Source organism: Rhinatrema bivittatum, chromosome 8, assembly GCF_901001135.1.
Source record: "Rhinatrema bivittatum chromosome 8, aRhiBiv1.1, whole genome shotgun sequence".
Taxonomy (NCBI): Eukaryota; Metazoa; Chordata; class Amphibia; order Gymnophiona; family Rhinatrematidae; genus Rhinatrema; species Rhinatrema bivittatum.
This window is the reverse complement of record NC_042622.1, coordinates 229,422,797-229,438,829: the sequence shown is the minus strand read 5'-3', so window position 1 is coordinate 229,438,829 and position 16,033 is coordinate 229,422,797. Positions and strand designations below refer to the sequence as shown.

Sequence of the window (16,033 nt, the reverse complement as noted above, 5' to 3'; positions counted from 1 at the left end):
ACAGGGATGTTGCCAATTCCTTCCCCTAAAATTGAGCATCTAAATAATGTAAGCGAGAGAACTATCTCTATTGCTAGATCCCAACTATGGAACTCTATACCACAAGATTTACGATTGGAAGCAGACATTAAATTATTTAAAAAGGGCATTAAAACATGGCTATTCAAACAAGCCTTCCAAGAGCTGTTAACTTAATGATTTCAAACTACTGAATTTATACCAAGGTAATGTATATTATTTTTTATTTTATTTTATTATCGCTACTCTTACTATACTGCCACTCTAATTGTTTAAATTTTATGATTATTTAGCTTACTATTTTAAGTTTACTATTTTATTTATTTACATTATGAAACTATGTATCTACTTCCTTTCTTTTGGAAATGCAAATATTATTAAATGAATATTTAACTACTGTAAACCGATTTGATATGCTCGCATGAAAAATCGGTATATAAAAGTTATTAAATAATACACATTCCGGTATACATGTCATCGACTCTGACACTATTTCATAAATAACTGTAGATATCCCCCCAAAACAGAGATTTTGTGGCATTCCCACCACATGTGGAAAAAGGTACCCCTCTTACCACACCCTTTCCAACATAAATCATCCCTCTGAGGATAGACCTTATGAATTCTTACAGGTGTGAGATGCCATCGTAATAAAATCTTGTAACTATTTAGTGCAGCCGAGAAGGAACCCTTCTTAGTATTATAAAAATATTGTCCCATTGGTCCTCTGACAGGTCCTGCTCCCATGCTTTTACATGCCAACTTGTCCCCCTTGTCTGCATTAAGATACTTATATAAACAAGAGATCAGGCCCTTCGTTCTATTGGCTTGATCGCACCAATGGTTCAAATTGTGTTCTGCCCAGGGATAAGTCTTTTCCCATTCCCTCCACTGTCATGAAGTGGCATATTTGGAGATAAGGAAACACATTGGTTGGGGATAGTTGGAACCTGTTCTTAAGGGTGGAAAAGGCTAAAAAGGCGCCTGATTCCTAGAGCTGATCTATTCGGGTGAGCCCTTTCCCTGCCCAATCCTGCCCCGCTGGAAAGGAGAGATTGTGCTGAATGGTGGAACTAAAATAAATGTCTCCCAGAACCCAGCAATCTTGTTCACCATTGCTGCCACAATCTCAAAGAAGTAGCCGTAGCAGGGGGTAAACATCGGTGGGTAGCCATTTCTCCCAAGCTGCCATGTCATCGCCCATAAAGGCATTTTACCAAATAGGGCTTGTTCCAACATCACCCAAGGCTTAGATTCCCCCTTTTTATTCCATTCATATATTGCTCTGAGTTGTGCTGCCGCATAATACCAGTCATGGCAAGGTACCCCTAAACCCCCCTTCAATTTGGGCCTGTACATATTTCTAGCAATTCTAGGGGGTATGTGCTTCCAGATAAATGCAAAAAAATCACTGTTGCCACTGCTTTAACATAGTTGAAGGTAGATAAATAGGCAGGGATTGGAATAGATGATAAATTCTTGGTAAAGCATTCATTTTTATAGAAGCAATTCTGCCAAGCCAGGAGAGGGAAAGCCCAGACCAGGAGTCTAAATCATGGAAAATTTTGTTGAGAAAAGGGGTTTATAATTAAGTTTAAATAGGTCATCTAAAGTGTTACTAATATGAACCCCAAGGTATTTGATCTTCCGAGTTGCCCACTTGAAAAGAAAAGCTTGCTTCAGCCTAGAGAGAACATCAGCAGGGGTGGAGATATTAAACAGCTCGGATTTCTCTAGATTTAATTTGAATCCTGATACTTTGCTGAATTCTTGCAAAATATTCACCGCTCCTGCCAGCAACTCCTCTGGGGAGATCAACATAAACAAAATGTCATCTGTGAAAAGGGACATTTTGTAATTAACCCCTCCCACTGCCACTCCCTGTACCATAGGAGAGTTTTGCATTCGTGTAGCGAAGGGTTCTAAAAATATAAGGCAAAGAGCAATGGGGATAAAGGGCAGCCCTGCCGAGTTCCTTGTTAGATCTCAAAAGGGTCCGAATAAAAGCCGTTAACTTTTACACTCTCCATTGGAACATTGTATAGCTGCTTTAACCAATTGAGAGAGAGAGTGCCGAAATTCATCTTCTCTAAGATATTTTACAAGAATGGCCAGTGCACTAAATCGAACGTTTTCTCAGCATCTACAGATAGGAATACTGCTGGAATTCTTTTCCTTCACCCACCAGATAAGATCAGTGATTTTATGCCCGTTGTCAGCGGCCATCCTACCTGGGATGAATCCCGCTTGATCTGGATGAACTAATTGAGCCATTACTCTGTTCAATCGGGTAGCTAAAATTTTTGCCAAGACTTTAAGATCTACATTCATTAAGGAAATAGGGCAAATAACCCACATAATGACAAGTCTCTCTAAGGTATGCCCAAGATGAAAATTCCCGTTGTATTTGCACCCTGAAGTAATGAGTTGCCCTCCCTTAACGAATTAAACATTGCCCTTAATGGGTTGATTATAGAGGAGGAGACTTTCTTATAAAATTGCGGCGTGAAACCATCTAGCCTTAAGATCTTTGATTACTACTTGTATTTCAAAGATTGAAATTTCTTGATAGAAACTTCTCTCTTCCTTAGTGAGACTTGGAAGATCAATATGAGAGAGGTTGTAATTTGATCAGTGGAAATAGAGGATTTCCTAGCGTGTAGCAGATGGACTCAGGACCAATGGGGTATAGTGTACTCCTGTTAGCAGTTGGAGACGGATCAGATTTCAATCTGACGTCAGCCCCTAGTACATATACCCCTGCAGGAAGTGCAGCTCCTCAGTATTTTCAGTCTCCGTAGCAGTTAGGGACTATCTGCCCGCTCTCAGAGCGTTAGACCAAAATTTAAAGAACAAACCGAAATTTAAAGAACAAACCTACCTGAAGACGAGCCCCGCACTCCTGCGGTGATACCCTCGGGTCTCTCCCCCAGTTGAGTTTCCCGAGGTGATTTCCGTGGTCCCTCAGAGGTGAGCCTCGGTCCGGTGGCCGATTCGCGGCAGGGACTTTGCCCCCGAATCCTCGGGGCCTCTTTTGGATTGCCACACCCCAGATGCATGACTCTGCATTTCTTGGCATTGATTCAATCCAGCTGCCATATCTTCACCCATCGTTCAAGCTTCCTTAAATCACATCTCACTCTCTCTACTCCTTCCGGTATGTCCACTCTGCTGCAGATCTTAGTATCATCTGCGAATAGACAAACTTTACCTTCTATCCCTTCCGCAATGTCGCTCACTAAGATATTGAATAGAACCGGCCCCAACACTGATCCCTGTCTTCTATCCATCAACCAGTTTGTAATTCACACCACCACCTTGGCGCTCCCTCCCAAGCTTCTCATTTTATTCAAGAGTCTTCTATGTGGGACCGTATCAAAAGCTTTACTAAAATCCAAGTAAATCACATTGAGTGCTCTTCCCTGATCCAATTCTCTAGTCACCCAATCAAAAAAATCGGATTCATCTGACAGGACCTTCCCCTGGTGAATCCATGCTGTCTTGGATTGAGCAACCCACTGGATTTTAGATAGTTCACTATCCTTTCCTTCAGTAGAATCTCCATTAATTTTCCCACCGCTGAGATGAGGCTAACCGGCCTATAGTTTCCAGCCTCCTCTCTGCTTCCACTCTTGTGAAGCAAGACAGCCATCACTCTTCTCCAATCACTCAGCACCACTCCCGTTTCCAAGGATCTCTTGAACAGGTCACACAGCGGACCCGCCAGCACATCTCTGAGCTCTGTGTCCTAGGATGAACATAATCAGGCCCCCTGGCTTTGTCCACTTTCAGCTTTCCTAGCTCTTCCCGTACATTGTCTTCTGTAAATGGAGTTTTGTCTAATCCACCCCCTTCCATAGATTTAACTAGTGACGGTCCTTCTCCAGGGTCCTAGTACAGATCCCTGAGGCAGTCCACTACTCTGTTTCCTGTATTTTAACCAGTTTGCAAAAGGACATCGCCTCCTATCCCATGGCTTTTTTTAGAAGCCTCTCATGAGGGATTTTGTCAAACGTCTTCTGAAAATCCAAATACCCCACATCCAAATACACCATATCTACCAGTTCACCTTGGTCCACATGTTTATTCACCCCTTCATGAAGATGTAGGAGATTTGTGAGGCAAGACTTTCCTTGAGTAAATCCATGCTGGCTATATCCCATTAAATTATGACTATCTAAATGTTCTGTGATTTTAACCTTTATAACAGATTCCATGATTTCCTTTTTGAGTTCTTTCAGAACCCTGGGGGTATACCATCCAGTTCAGGCAATTTACTACTCTTCAGTTTGTCAATCTGGCCTACTACATCTTCCAGGTTCATCATAATTTGGTTCAATTCACCTGAAGCATCACCCTTAAACAGTTTCCGGAATGGGTATCTCCCCAACATCCTCTTCAGTAAACACCAAAGCAAAGAATTAGTTTAGTCTTTCAGCAATGGCCTTATCTCTTCCCTAAGTGCTCTTTTCACCCCTTCGATCATCTAATGGTCCAAGCAACTCCCTCGCAGGCTTTCTGCTTTGGATATATATTTTTTTTTAAGTTTTTGAGTTTTTACCTCTATGGCAAGGCTTCCCAAACCTGACCTGGGGACCCCACAGCCAGTCGGGTTTTCAGGATGTCCACAATAAATATGCAAGAGATAAATTTACATACCATGGATATTTAATATATGCAAATTATCTTGCACATATTCATTGCGGATATCCTGAAAACCCGACTGTGGGGTCCCCAGGACAGGGTTGGGAAGCTCTACTCTATGGCCAACTTCTTTTCAAATACTCTTAGCCTGTCTTATCAGGGTCTTACATTTAACTTGCCAATGCTTATGCGTTCTCCTATTTTCCTCTGAAGAATCCCTTCTTCCGATTTTTGAATGAAGATCTTTTGGCTAAAATAGCCTCTTTCACCTCACTTTTTAACCATGCCCGCAATCGTTTGGCCTTCTTCCACCTTTCTTAATGCTTGGAATATATCTGGAATGCGCTTCTAAGATGGTATTTTTAAACAGTGTACATGCCTGTAGCACATTCTTTACCTTTGTAGCTGCATCTTTCAGTTTTTTTTAAGCTATTTTCCTATTTTGTTAAAGTTTCCCTTTTAAAAGTTTAGTGCTAGAGCCATGGATTTACTTACTGTCCCCCTTCCTGTTATTAATTCAAATTTGATCGTTATGATCACTATTGCCAAGTGGCCCCACCACCGTTGCCCCTTTCACCAGATCCTGGTCGCCACAGAATTGGATCTAAAATTGCTCCCTCTTTTCGGTTCCTGAACCACTTGCTCCATAAAATTGACATTTATTCCAGCCAGGAATTTTATCTTTCTAGCATTTCATGATGTTAATTTACCCAGTCAATATTGGGGTAACTGAAATCTCCCATTATTACTGCACTACCAATTTGGTTAGCTTCCCTAATTTCTCTTAGCATTTCATTGTCCGTCTCATCATTTTGGCCAGGTGGATGGTAGTATACCCCTATCACTGTAGTCTTCCAACACACAAGAGATTTCTACCCATAAAGATTCGATTGTGCATTTAGTCTCATGCAGGATCTTTATCTTGTTGGACTCTATGCCATCCCAGACATAAAGCGCCACACCGCCTCCCGCTGCTCCTCTCTGTCATTGAGATATAATTTGTACCCTGTCCCATTGGTTATCCTCCTTCCACCATGTCTCTGAGATGCCAGTTAAGTCTATGTCATCATTCACTGCTATGCATTCTAATTCTCCCATCTTACTTCTTAGTCTTCTGGCATTAACATACAAGTATTTCAAACTGTATTTTTTGTTTGTGGTAACATTCTGCTTTTCAGTTGGGGATAATTTGGAATCTTTTAGCTCAGGTGATTATTTATAGACACATGGTCTAATTTTCTTATTGGAACCTCTTTGTTAGGATGTCCTAACTCTAATGCTTCATTAGTATCCTTCAAAGATACCTCCCCCCCCCCCCCCCCCCCCCCCGAATCATGTGCTGCTGAGCGACTGTCTGCTTTCCCCTTTGATTTAGTTTAAAAGCTGCTCTCTCTCCTTTTTAAAGGTTAGTGCCAGTAGCCTAGATCCATCCTGATTAAGGTAGAGTCCATATCTTCGGAAAAGACTCCTTCCCCCAAAAGGTTCCCCAGTTCCTTACAAAACTGAATCCCTCTTCCTTGCACCATCATCTCATCCACGCATTGAGACTCCGGAGCTCTGCCTGCCTCTGTGGACCTGCGCGTGGAACAGGGAGCATTTCAGAGAATGCTACCCTGGAGGTTCTGGATTTCAGCTCTCTACCTAAGAGCCTACATTTGGCATCCAGAACCTCCGTCCCACATTTTCCTATGTCATTGGTGCCCACATGTACCATGACAGCCGGCTCCTCCCCAGCACTGTTTAAAAACCTATCTAGGTGACGTGTGAAGTCCGCCACCTTCGTACCAGGTAGGCATGTTACCAGGTAATCTTCATGCCTACCAGCCAACCAGCTATCTACATTCCTAATAATTGAATTGCCAACTATGACGACCGACCTATCCCTTCAGTCCTGATGCATTGTGCGAGAGGACAATGCATCACTTGGAGAGCAGATCCTTGCTACGGGATCATTTCTTGCCACACCAGATTGATGCTCTCTGACCAGGGACCTTCCTCCTCTAAGGCAGAACCAGGGCTGCCAGTCTAGAGTTGGGACTTGGCTGCTATGTCCCTGAAGGTCTCATCTGTATACCTTTGTCTGCCTCAGCTCCGCCACGTCTGCCACTCAAGCCTCCAGAGATCGGACTCGTTCTCTGAGAGCCAGGAGCTCTTTGCATCGCATGCACACACGTACAACTTCTCACCGGCGGGTAAAAAAATCATACATGTGACACTCAATGCAAAAGATTGGTGATTCGATTATTAGGAATGTAGATAGCTGGGTGGCTGGTGGGCGTGAGGATCGCCTGGTAACATGCCTACCTGGTGCGAAGGTGGCGGACCTCACGCGTCACCTAGATAGGATTTTAGACAGTTCTGGGGAGGAGCCGGCTGTCGTGGTACATGTGGGCACCAACGATATAGGAAAATGTGGGAGGGAGGTTCTGGAAGCCAAATTTAGGCTCTTAGGTAGAAAGATTAAATCCAGAACCTCCAGGGTAGCATTCTCTGAAATGCTCCCTGTTCCACGTGCAGGTCACCAGAGGCAGGCAGAGCTCCGGACTTTCTGCCCATGATGCAGCCTGAGAACGAAGCGAATGAGCTTTTAGACCGTCCGGAACAGCTCGCCCGTGACATAGGTACACTGAAACAATAACCTCCTTCAATCACCGAGCTATAGAAGATTTGGAAGCTTTATGCCCTTTCTTGGGACCGCTCCACAAGACAAAGAGATGATCCGACAGGCGAAAGTCGTTAATGACCTCCAAGTAACGCAGCAGTGTCCACCTGACATACAAACGTTTCAGTTTCCGCGCATGCGGAAGACTTTGATCCAAATTCGGAAAAGCAGGCAATTCAATGGACTGGTTCATGTGAAAAGCCGACACAACCTTTGGAAGAAAGGATTGTACTGTTCGCAGAGAAACGCCAGAATCGAAGAAAAGGTTCACGACAAGACAGTGCCTGAATCTCAGAAACTAGCCGAGCAGATAGCCACCAAAAACACCATTTTGAGCGTAAGATCCTTCAAAGTAACGCATCGGAGCGGTTCAAACGGAGGTGCACACAACGTCCGAAGGACCAAATTTAAACTCCAGGATGGACAAACAGCCCAACGTGGTGGATTCAAGTGCTTAGCACCTCGAAGGAAACGTACCACATCTGGATGAGCGGCTACGGAAGCTCCATCCACTTTTCCACGCAAGCAGCCCAACGCCGTCACTTGATCCTGTAGCGAGCTGAAAGCTAGCCTCTTCGCCAAATCCTTCTGCAAGAAGGCTAGAATGTGGGCTATTGAGGCCCTCCTAGGGGAAACGTTCGATCTACTACACCAAGAATCAAAACTTTCCAGACTCGAACATATGTAAGAGAGGTGAACGTTTTGCAAGACCGCAAAAGAGTGGAAATTACCGAATCTGGATACCCCTTCTTTCTCAACTGATGCCTCTCATAAGCCAAGCCGCTAGACAAAAGCGATACACCTGGTCGAAAAATACTGGACCCTGCCACAGGAGATTCGGGAGGTGACCCAGACGGAGCAGGCCATCCACTGCTAGGTTGCGAAGGTCCGTGAACCACTACCTCCATGGCCATTTCAGAGCGACCAGCACCACCGTCCCCGGATAGGCCTCTATTCTTCTCAAGACTTTGCCTACCAGATACCAAGGAGAGAATGCGTAGAGCAGAATGTCTCGAGGCCACGGAAGGACAAGGGCATCTACTCCTTCCGCTCCGTGCTCCCTTCTGCGACTGAAGAAGTGCGGTGCCTTGGCATTCCCCCTTGTCGCCAGTAAATTCAAATGGGGAAACTCCCACAGATGAGTGATCAACTGGAATGCCTCGTCTGACAGTTCCCACTCTCCAGGATCCAATCTTTGACGGCTCAGAAAATCCGCTTGAATGTTGTCGACCCCGGCTATGTGAGAAGCCGCTATCCTGAGAAGATGTACCTCCGCCCAGGCCATGAGCTCATCCGCTTCTATAGCCACAGGACGGCTCTTTGTTCCTCCTTGCTGGTTGATATACGTCACCGTCATTGCATTGTTGGAGAGAATTCGCACCAACCGACAAACCAGAGGCAAGAACTTCTGTAAAGCCAACCGTACCGCCCTTGTCTCCAGACGGTGGTTGGACCATTGTACCTCCTGCTGCGTCCATTGGCCTTGCGCCACCTGAGATCCGCAAACTGCCCTCCAACCGGAAAGGCTGGCATCCATCGTCACAATGACCCACTGAGGGTCTTCCAGATCCACGCCCCGAGACAAGTGTTCGGGGATCAGCCACCAAGCTAGACTGGACCTGGCTGGCTCCTGGAGCGGTAAGGGAACCTGAAACTCCTTCAATTTGGGATCCCACTGAGAGAGCAAAGCCCTCTGCAACGGCCTCATGTGGGTGAAGGCCCATGGGACCAACTCCAGAGTAGCTGCCATAGAGCCAAGCACCTGCAAGTAGTCCCACACCTTGGGAAGAGGTAGAGACAATAGCCACTGAACCTGAGACAGGAGCTTGTCTATCCTCTCCTGCATAAGAAATACTTTCCCGATCCGTGTATCGAACCTGGTTCCCAAAACGTCCAGGACCTGAGCAGGAGACAACTGGCTCTTGGCTGAATTGATTATCTATCCCAGGGTTTGAAGAGTCTGCACCAGCTTGGCCACCGCCGCCACGCATAGCTCCTCCGACTTTGCTCGGATGAGCCAATCGTCCAAGTAGGGATGGACCAGGATCCCCTATCTTCGGAGAGCTGCTGCCACAACCACCATCACCTTGGTAAAGGTGCACGGGGCAGTAGCTAGACCGAAGGGAAGGACCTGAAACTGGTAATGCTTGCCAAGGATCATGAACCGAAGATACCGCTGATTATTCCCCCCCCCCCCACCCCCCGCCGAATCGCAATATGAAGGTACGCTTCCGTCAAATTGAGCGACACCAGAAATTCCCTGCTTCTGACAGAGGTGATTACAGAACACAGCATCTCCATACGAAAACGGGGCATGCGTAGAGCTCTGTTAACCTTCTTCAAATCCAAAATCAGACGGAAGGAGCCCTCCTTCGGCACTAGGAAGTAAATCTAATATCTGTCGGTCCATACTTTGTCCGAAGGCACCGGGATCACCGCTCCTAGGTCCAGCAACAATGAAGAGTCAGACACCTGATGCCTTTTTTCTAGGGACCCATAGGGGGACACGAGGAATAGATTGTGCAGGGGACGAGCAAACTCTAAGGCGTAGCCATGTTCTATAATGCTTAGAACCCAGTGGTCCGACGTGATTTTGACCCACTCCTTGTAAAAGAGGGACAGCCGTCCTCCGATCGGAATGGGTGTGGGCAGGCAGTTTCTCATTGGGATGATTTGGCTCCTGTCACACCCAGGGTACCACCGTCGCGGATGGGCCTATGGGCCGCAAAATAAATAGGACCAAGTCTGAGATCTCCCGGACGTCTGCCTTTGGCTAAAAGGCGCCAGCTTAGACTGATGAAAACAGCGCTGGCCTCAAAAACACGAACGAGAGGAATCAAAACCCCTGGATACTTTTGGCCTATCCTCCGGGAGCTTGTACACCTTATTGTCCCCCAAAGACTTAATAAGCTGCTCCAAATTGTCCCCATAAAGGAATTTCCCCCTAAATGGAAACGCCCCGGCTGCGATTTGGGGGAAACATCGGCTGACCAATTACAGAGCCATAAACGCCTGTGAGCTGACACAATGCCGAAGCCATCGTGCGTGAAGACGTATGCAGAAGATCGTACAGAGCAACTGCCCCATATGCCACTGCCGCTTCCTGTTCAGTCTCCTCCGGGGAAAGCTCTCGGGCACTCAAGAGCTGCTGTACCCTCCTGAGACTCGCCCGCTGCTGCAAACAGCTGCTTGGACCCCGAGAGCTGACACTTTGAAGATTCGTTTAAGGAGAACCTCAAGCTTACGATCCCAGGGGGGGGGGGGTCCTTAAGGGCAGCCGCCCCCACCACCGGAATAGTTGTATCACTTCCTTTTGATCCATTGAAGCATGTGATGCTTAAGGATCTCTCCTTGAAGGCCCTTCTGGTGGCAGTATACTCCGCTGCATATTTTAGAGATTGAGGCTTTGTCTTGCCAGGATACCTTCCTTGTCATTTCTTCAGCTTGCAGTTACTTTCCTTCCTGTGCCTTCCTTTTATTTGAAAGTTTCCACATTTCATAACTCCCTTCTGGCTTTTTCTTGGGAGGAGTGAAGAAACGAATAGAAGTCTTTGAGCTGTCTGGACATCCACAAAGTTCTGCTTCATTATCTGGAAGTGACTAATGCCTTCTGCAAGTCCTATAAACGTTTTGTCTTATTTGAAGGGTGAGAGAGCCTCCAGAACTACTTTAGCTTGCTGGATCAAAGAAACAGTTCTCTTGGTCTATGTGCTCAATGGTAGAAAACCACTTGAGTTGGTTCAAGTCCATTCTACCAGGGTGCAGACCTCCTCTTGGATAGAAGAAACTGCAGATACACCGATGGACATTTATAAGGTGGCCACTTGGTGAAGCATTACAATGCTGGATGTTTTGGCCAAGGAGGACTCTGCCTATGCGGTGGGAGTTCTCAAAGCGGTCCTTGCTTGTTCCCCCCCCCCCCCCCCCCCTCCCCAGATTAGTGGGACTTCTGTACTTCCCTCTTGTATGGGTTGGACTGATGTAGCAGGATGAAGTGGAAGGAGAAATTTCTTATCTATTAATTTTCTTTCCATTAGTCCTGCTACACCAGTCCAGAGCCTCTTTATGACTGTCAGCTTGGTCTGTTGATAGTTTGTCTAGCTGTTGATAATTGTCTCCCTCCTATCCTTTTCTATGTTTGGCAGTTCGTTTTCCTATTCAGTTTCGGAACAGGTATTGGAACTAAAGAGGATTTTCTACTCGTTTTGTTGGGAATTTTTTTCTCTTAGTTCTTATATATTAGAATGCCTGATCTGTTTTGGGGCTTTATCAATATACTGGATTTCCTCTGAGCTGCACAACCCCTAAGTAGTGGCAATGATGTCACATTGGGAAAACAGTGTTCTCTGCCTCCATTTGTTGGTAGGGGGACAAAACCCACCTGTATGGACTGGACTGGTGTAGCAGGACTAATGGAAAGAAAATTAACAGGTAAGAAAGTTCCCCATACAACTTTTTAAATTAATGTTTTTTTGTTTTTAATGGGCCATGATTTTCCAAATCATGTCCTCTGGTAAATGATGTATCCATCCACATTAAATGAGATTCATTCACAGAATATTAGTTCTGTAAAAATATTTTCAATTTTCCTTTTGCTTTTGTCACAGAGGAGCTGGCTACCTACCTGCGCTATGTACGGCGGCTGGATTTCTTCGAGAAACCAGATTATGACTACCTACGGAAACTCTTCACAGATCTATTTGACAGGAATGGATTTGTGTTCGATTACGAGTACGACTGGGTGGGAAAACCCCTAGTAAGTCCCGTCTCAGTTTCCATCAGGCTGTTTAATGGATCACTTGAGTACAACTGGGGGCACTGATGGAATTCAAATACCCATACAATTCCCAACAAATGAAGACTTGTAAACAGAGGATATAATAGATCGAATTAACAAAATAAAGCATGAGAGATCATTAGGATCAGGTGAAATCCACCCCCGAGTCCTGAAAGAATTCGGACATGAAATTGCAAACCTGTTACTAATAATGTTACCGGTCATCTTAAAGCAACCACAATACCTGAAGACTGGAGGGTGGCAAATGTAACACCAATTTTTAAAAAGGGCTCCAGGGGTTATCCAGGAAAGTGTAGATCTGTAAGCTTGATGTTGGTGCCAGGCAAAATGGTAAAAACTATTTTTAAAAACAGAGGTCCATGCTATTTAGTCGGTTAACTTGGAAGTTAGCCAGCTAAATTAATATTTGGGCACTTAGCCAGCTAATAGACTAGAATTTAGCTGGCTAAGTTAGGGGCATTCCAGGGGTGTAACTGGGAAGTGTTGAGTTAGCCAGCTAAGTTAGCCGGTTATATTCAATAGTGCGTCTGTACTACTGAATATACCTCTAAAGTTAGCTGATTGAATGTGGACCTCAAAATTACTGGCCATAAAGATAGAGCTGTCTTAATAGGGAAGAGTCAGCATGGTTTTAGCAAAAGGAAATCTTTACAGATCTATTAGATTTTCTTAGAAGGTGTTGATATTGTGTTTGAATTTTCAGATGGCATTTGACAGAGTCTCTTATGAGATTTCTCAAGAAATTAAAATGTCATGGGATAGAGGGCAGTGTTCTATCATGGATTATTTATTTATTTATTTATTTTTAGTTTTTATATACCGATCTTCTTGCATTAGATACAAATCAAACCGGTTTACAAAGAACGTAAACTTGCCTATAGGCTATACATAGAACCATGAACAATAACCTAGAAGAACTTGGAAAAACAATTTGAATTATATAACAAAAAGTCACAAAAAGTGATTGATTCCATTAAATTGGATTAGTACTTGGTTGCAAGATAGGAAATGGAGGGAAGAACTAAATAGTCAATTTTCCAAATGGAAAAGGGTCATTAGTGGAGTGCCCCATGGATTTGTACTGGGACCCGTGCTTAGCATATTTAGGAAGGATCTTGAAAAAAAAAAAGCTTTGAGTGAGGTCATCAGATTTACAGATGACACAAAATTATTCAAAGTTGTTAAAACAGCAGCAGATTGCAAGAAACTGCAAAAAGACTTTTGGAGACTAGGAGACTGGACATCAGAATGGCAGATAAAATGTAATGCACACAGGGAAAAATAATCCCAACTACAGGTACAACAATGCTGGGTTCCATGTTAGGAGTCGGCATCCAGGAAAAGGACTTTGTAGATGATTCGTTGAAATCCTTAGCTCAGGGCACAGCAGTGGTCAAAAAAAGCAAATAGAATGTTAGGAATGATCCAAAAAGGATTGGAGAATAAATGGAAAATATATTCTTTTTATAGATTGATATTGCAGCTGCATCTAGAGTATTGTGTGCAGTTCTGGATGCCCCATAGCCAAACTAGAAAAAGTGCAGAGAAGGATAGTCAAAATGATAAAGGAGATGGAACAGTTCTCCTAGGACAAGCAGGATCGTAGTCCTCACAGATGGGTGACATCATTAGATGGAGCCCAGCATGGAAAACTTTTGTCAAAGTTTCTAGAAGTTTTGACTGGCACACTGAGCATGCCAAGCATGCCACTATCCGTGCGTCCACAATAGGTCCCCCTTCAGACTCTTTTCCATGGTGTAGTTGCCTCGTGGTTTTGGAGCTCAACTTCTCAAGTGTTTCTTGTTTAATATTAACAATATTTCTCCCATCTAAACGTTGGGTCCCTCTTCTCCGGGTGGTGTACCTTCCTCGGTGAGATAGGTTGACTTTTCTCCCTTCTCTGCAGTTGATTCTCGGAGTGTCATTTCTTGGTGGCCCCCAGTCATCAACTGCTTGCCAGTTTTCTTTCTTCATGGTGTCCAGTTTTCATCTGGGCCCGCAGTGCCCACGGAGTATGTCCATCACGGATATGCATGAGCTTTGTATCCTCTGCCTGGGGAGAGGGGCATTGCACGACGTCCGAGGGTGTCAGCAGTGCGACCAGATAACCCCCAAGGGCTGTCTTGCTCAGCTTGATAAAATGGAGAAACCTTTTGGTTCCAAAAAGTCTGCTCCATCCACGCCCGCCTTGGAGTCATCAACACCCGAGGCTTGAGGGGAATTGCTGGATACGCTATTCCTTTCTACACACCTGGCAGCATCATCATCCAGGGACTGAGGAGACTGTGACCACTCCTCCATGGTTTCACCACTTTCGAGAACATCTGGATCCTCGGCACTGGGGAAAGACTAGGCTGAGCCCAGTGGGAGTTCCCAGAAACACCGACACAGTCGTCATCAATACACAGCGCCAGTTCTGCTGCAGCACTAGCGGCTGCCATGCCGCCACCGAAGCAACCCTGTGGTGAGGAGGCCTCATCCTCTGACAGACCTGGGAGTCCCAGGCATTCCCCACGATACTGGTGCCAGGCACCGTGCCTCCGAGGAGGCTCCAGTGATGCCTCGTCCCCCTCTATCAGTCCTGTCCTCACCAGACTTCCAGTAGGAGTTGGACTGCAGGGTTCAGTGCGGTGCTCTGAGCCCTATGGAGCATTGAACCGCCCCTGCCACCGGCCCCTATACTGGTGCCGGAGCCTGTGCCACCTATCTTGGCACCCTTGCTCGAGCATCTGGACGTCCTACTTGGTGCCCTTCCGACGCAACCGGTGCCCGAGGGACCTTTGGTTCCTCAAAGGCCACAAATGCCCCCTTCAGGAGCGTTCCCCATCATTGGGGAGGAAGACACGTACAGACTGCCGGTGCCGGTCCCAAGGCCTCAGTTCCCTAAGCCTTTGCCCGGGACATCCAGCCTCTTGAGACCGGTGCCCCTGCTGCTGCCAGGGCCATCTGAGCCCTCTATACCTTTGGTGCCCTTGAACCCCTCTGTGCCCAGGTCGGAGATTTGCACAGACCTCACCTTGCTGGCCCTGCGGGGGCCTAAGCAAAGAGGAGGGTCTGATCCATGGGGAGATGATTCTTCAAAATCTTCCTCTGAGGTCTCTGACGACCCCTCTCAGAACCTTCACCTCCAGAGGAAAGGTGTCTGTATCCCCTAGAGGACCTCTCCTTTGCGGGTTTTGTAAGGACCATGGCTGAGGGCATCCCCTTCCAGCTCCTCACGGAGGATGCACGACATAAAATGTTGGAAGTCCCCCAATTTGTCGATGCCCAGAAGGAGATGGTGGCTGTTCCTATCCACGATGTCTTAAGAACCTTCTCCTTCAGATGTGGGAACACCCGAATATCCTTTTCTCCGGTAAATAGGAAAGCAGATGCCACCAACTTGGTGCAGCAGGCCTTGGGTTTTGAGAGATGCCATATCCCTCACCAGTCTGTGGTAGTGGAGTTCGCTCTCAAAAAGGCCAAACGCTCCCGCACCCATGCCTCTTCCCCTCTAGGACAAGAACATAGGGAGCTGAATGCCTTGGGTAGGAAGGTCTTTCAGGGTGCTATGCTCATTGCCCGTATCACCTCTCAGTTGTACATGACCCAATACAACTGGAACCTGTGGATACAGGTCCAGGAACTTGTAGAATGCTGCAGCAGGAGTCGTTCTCCACTGTCACACGACAGGGCTTGAAGCTGGAAAACACGAGGTGAGATCCACCTAGGATGTCTTTGATACAGCAGCCAGGGTGACCGCTGTGGGCATTGGTGTCCGTAGGATGGCCCGGCTCCGTGCTTCCGACCACTCAGGAAGCTTTATGCCAGAGGTTCAGGAGAAGATGGCTGACTTCCCCTGCAAAGGAGAGAATCTTTTTGGGGACAAGATCAGGGATGCAGTAGCTCAATTGAAGGATCACCATGAAACC

The 16,033-nt window shown here is 46.0% G+C and overlaps 1 protein-coding gene across 1 annotated transcript in view; it reads left to right on the top strand.

Annotated features, from left to right (window-relative positions):
* The window catches only part of CSNK1G2 (casein kinase 1 gamma 2), a 92,048-nt gene that overhangs the window by 54,948 nt on the left and 21,067 nt on the right, over positions 1 to 16,033 (top strand). The window contains exon 9 of the mRNA XM_029613938.1: positions 11,932 to 12,080. Within this exon, the coding sequence (XP_029469798.1) occupies positions 11,932 to 12,080 (149 nt within the window). The remainder of the gene's footprint in view (positions 1 to 11,931; positions 12,081 to 16,033) is intronic.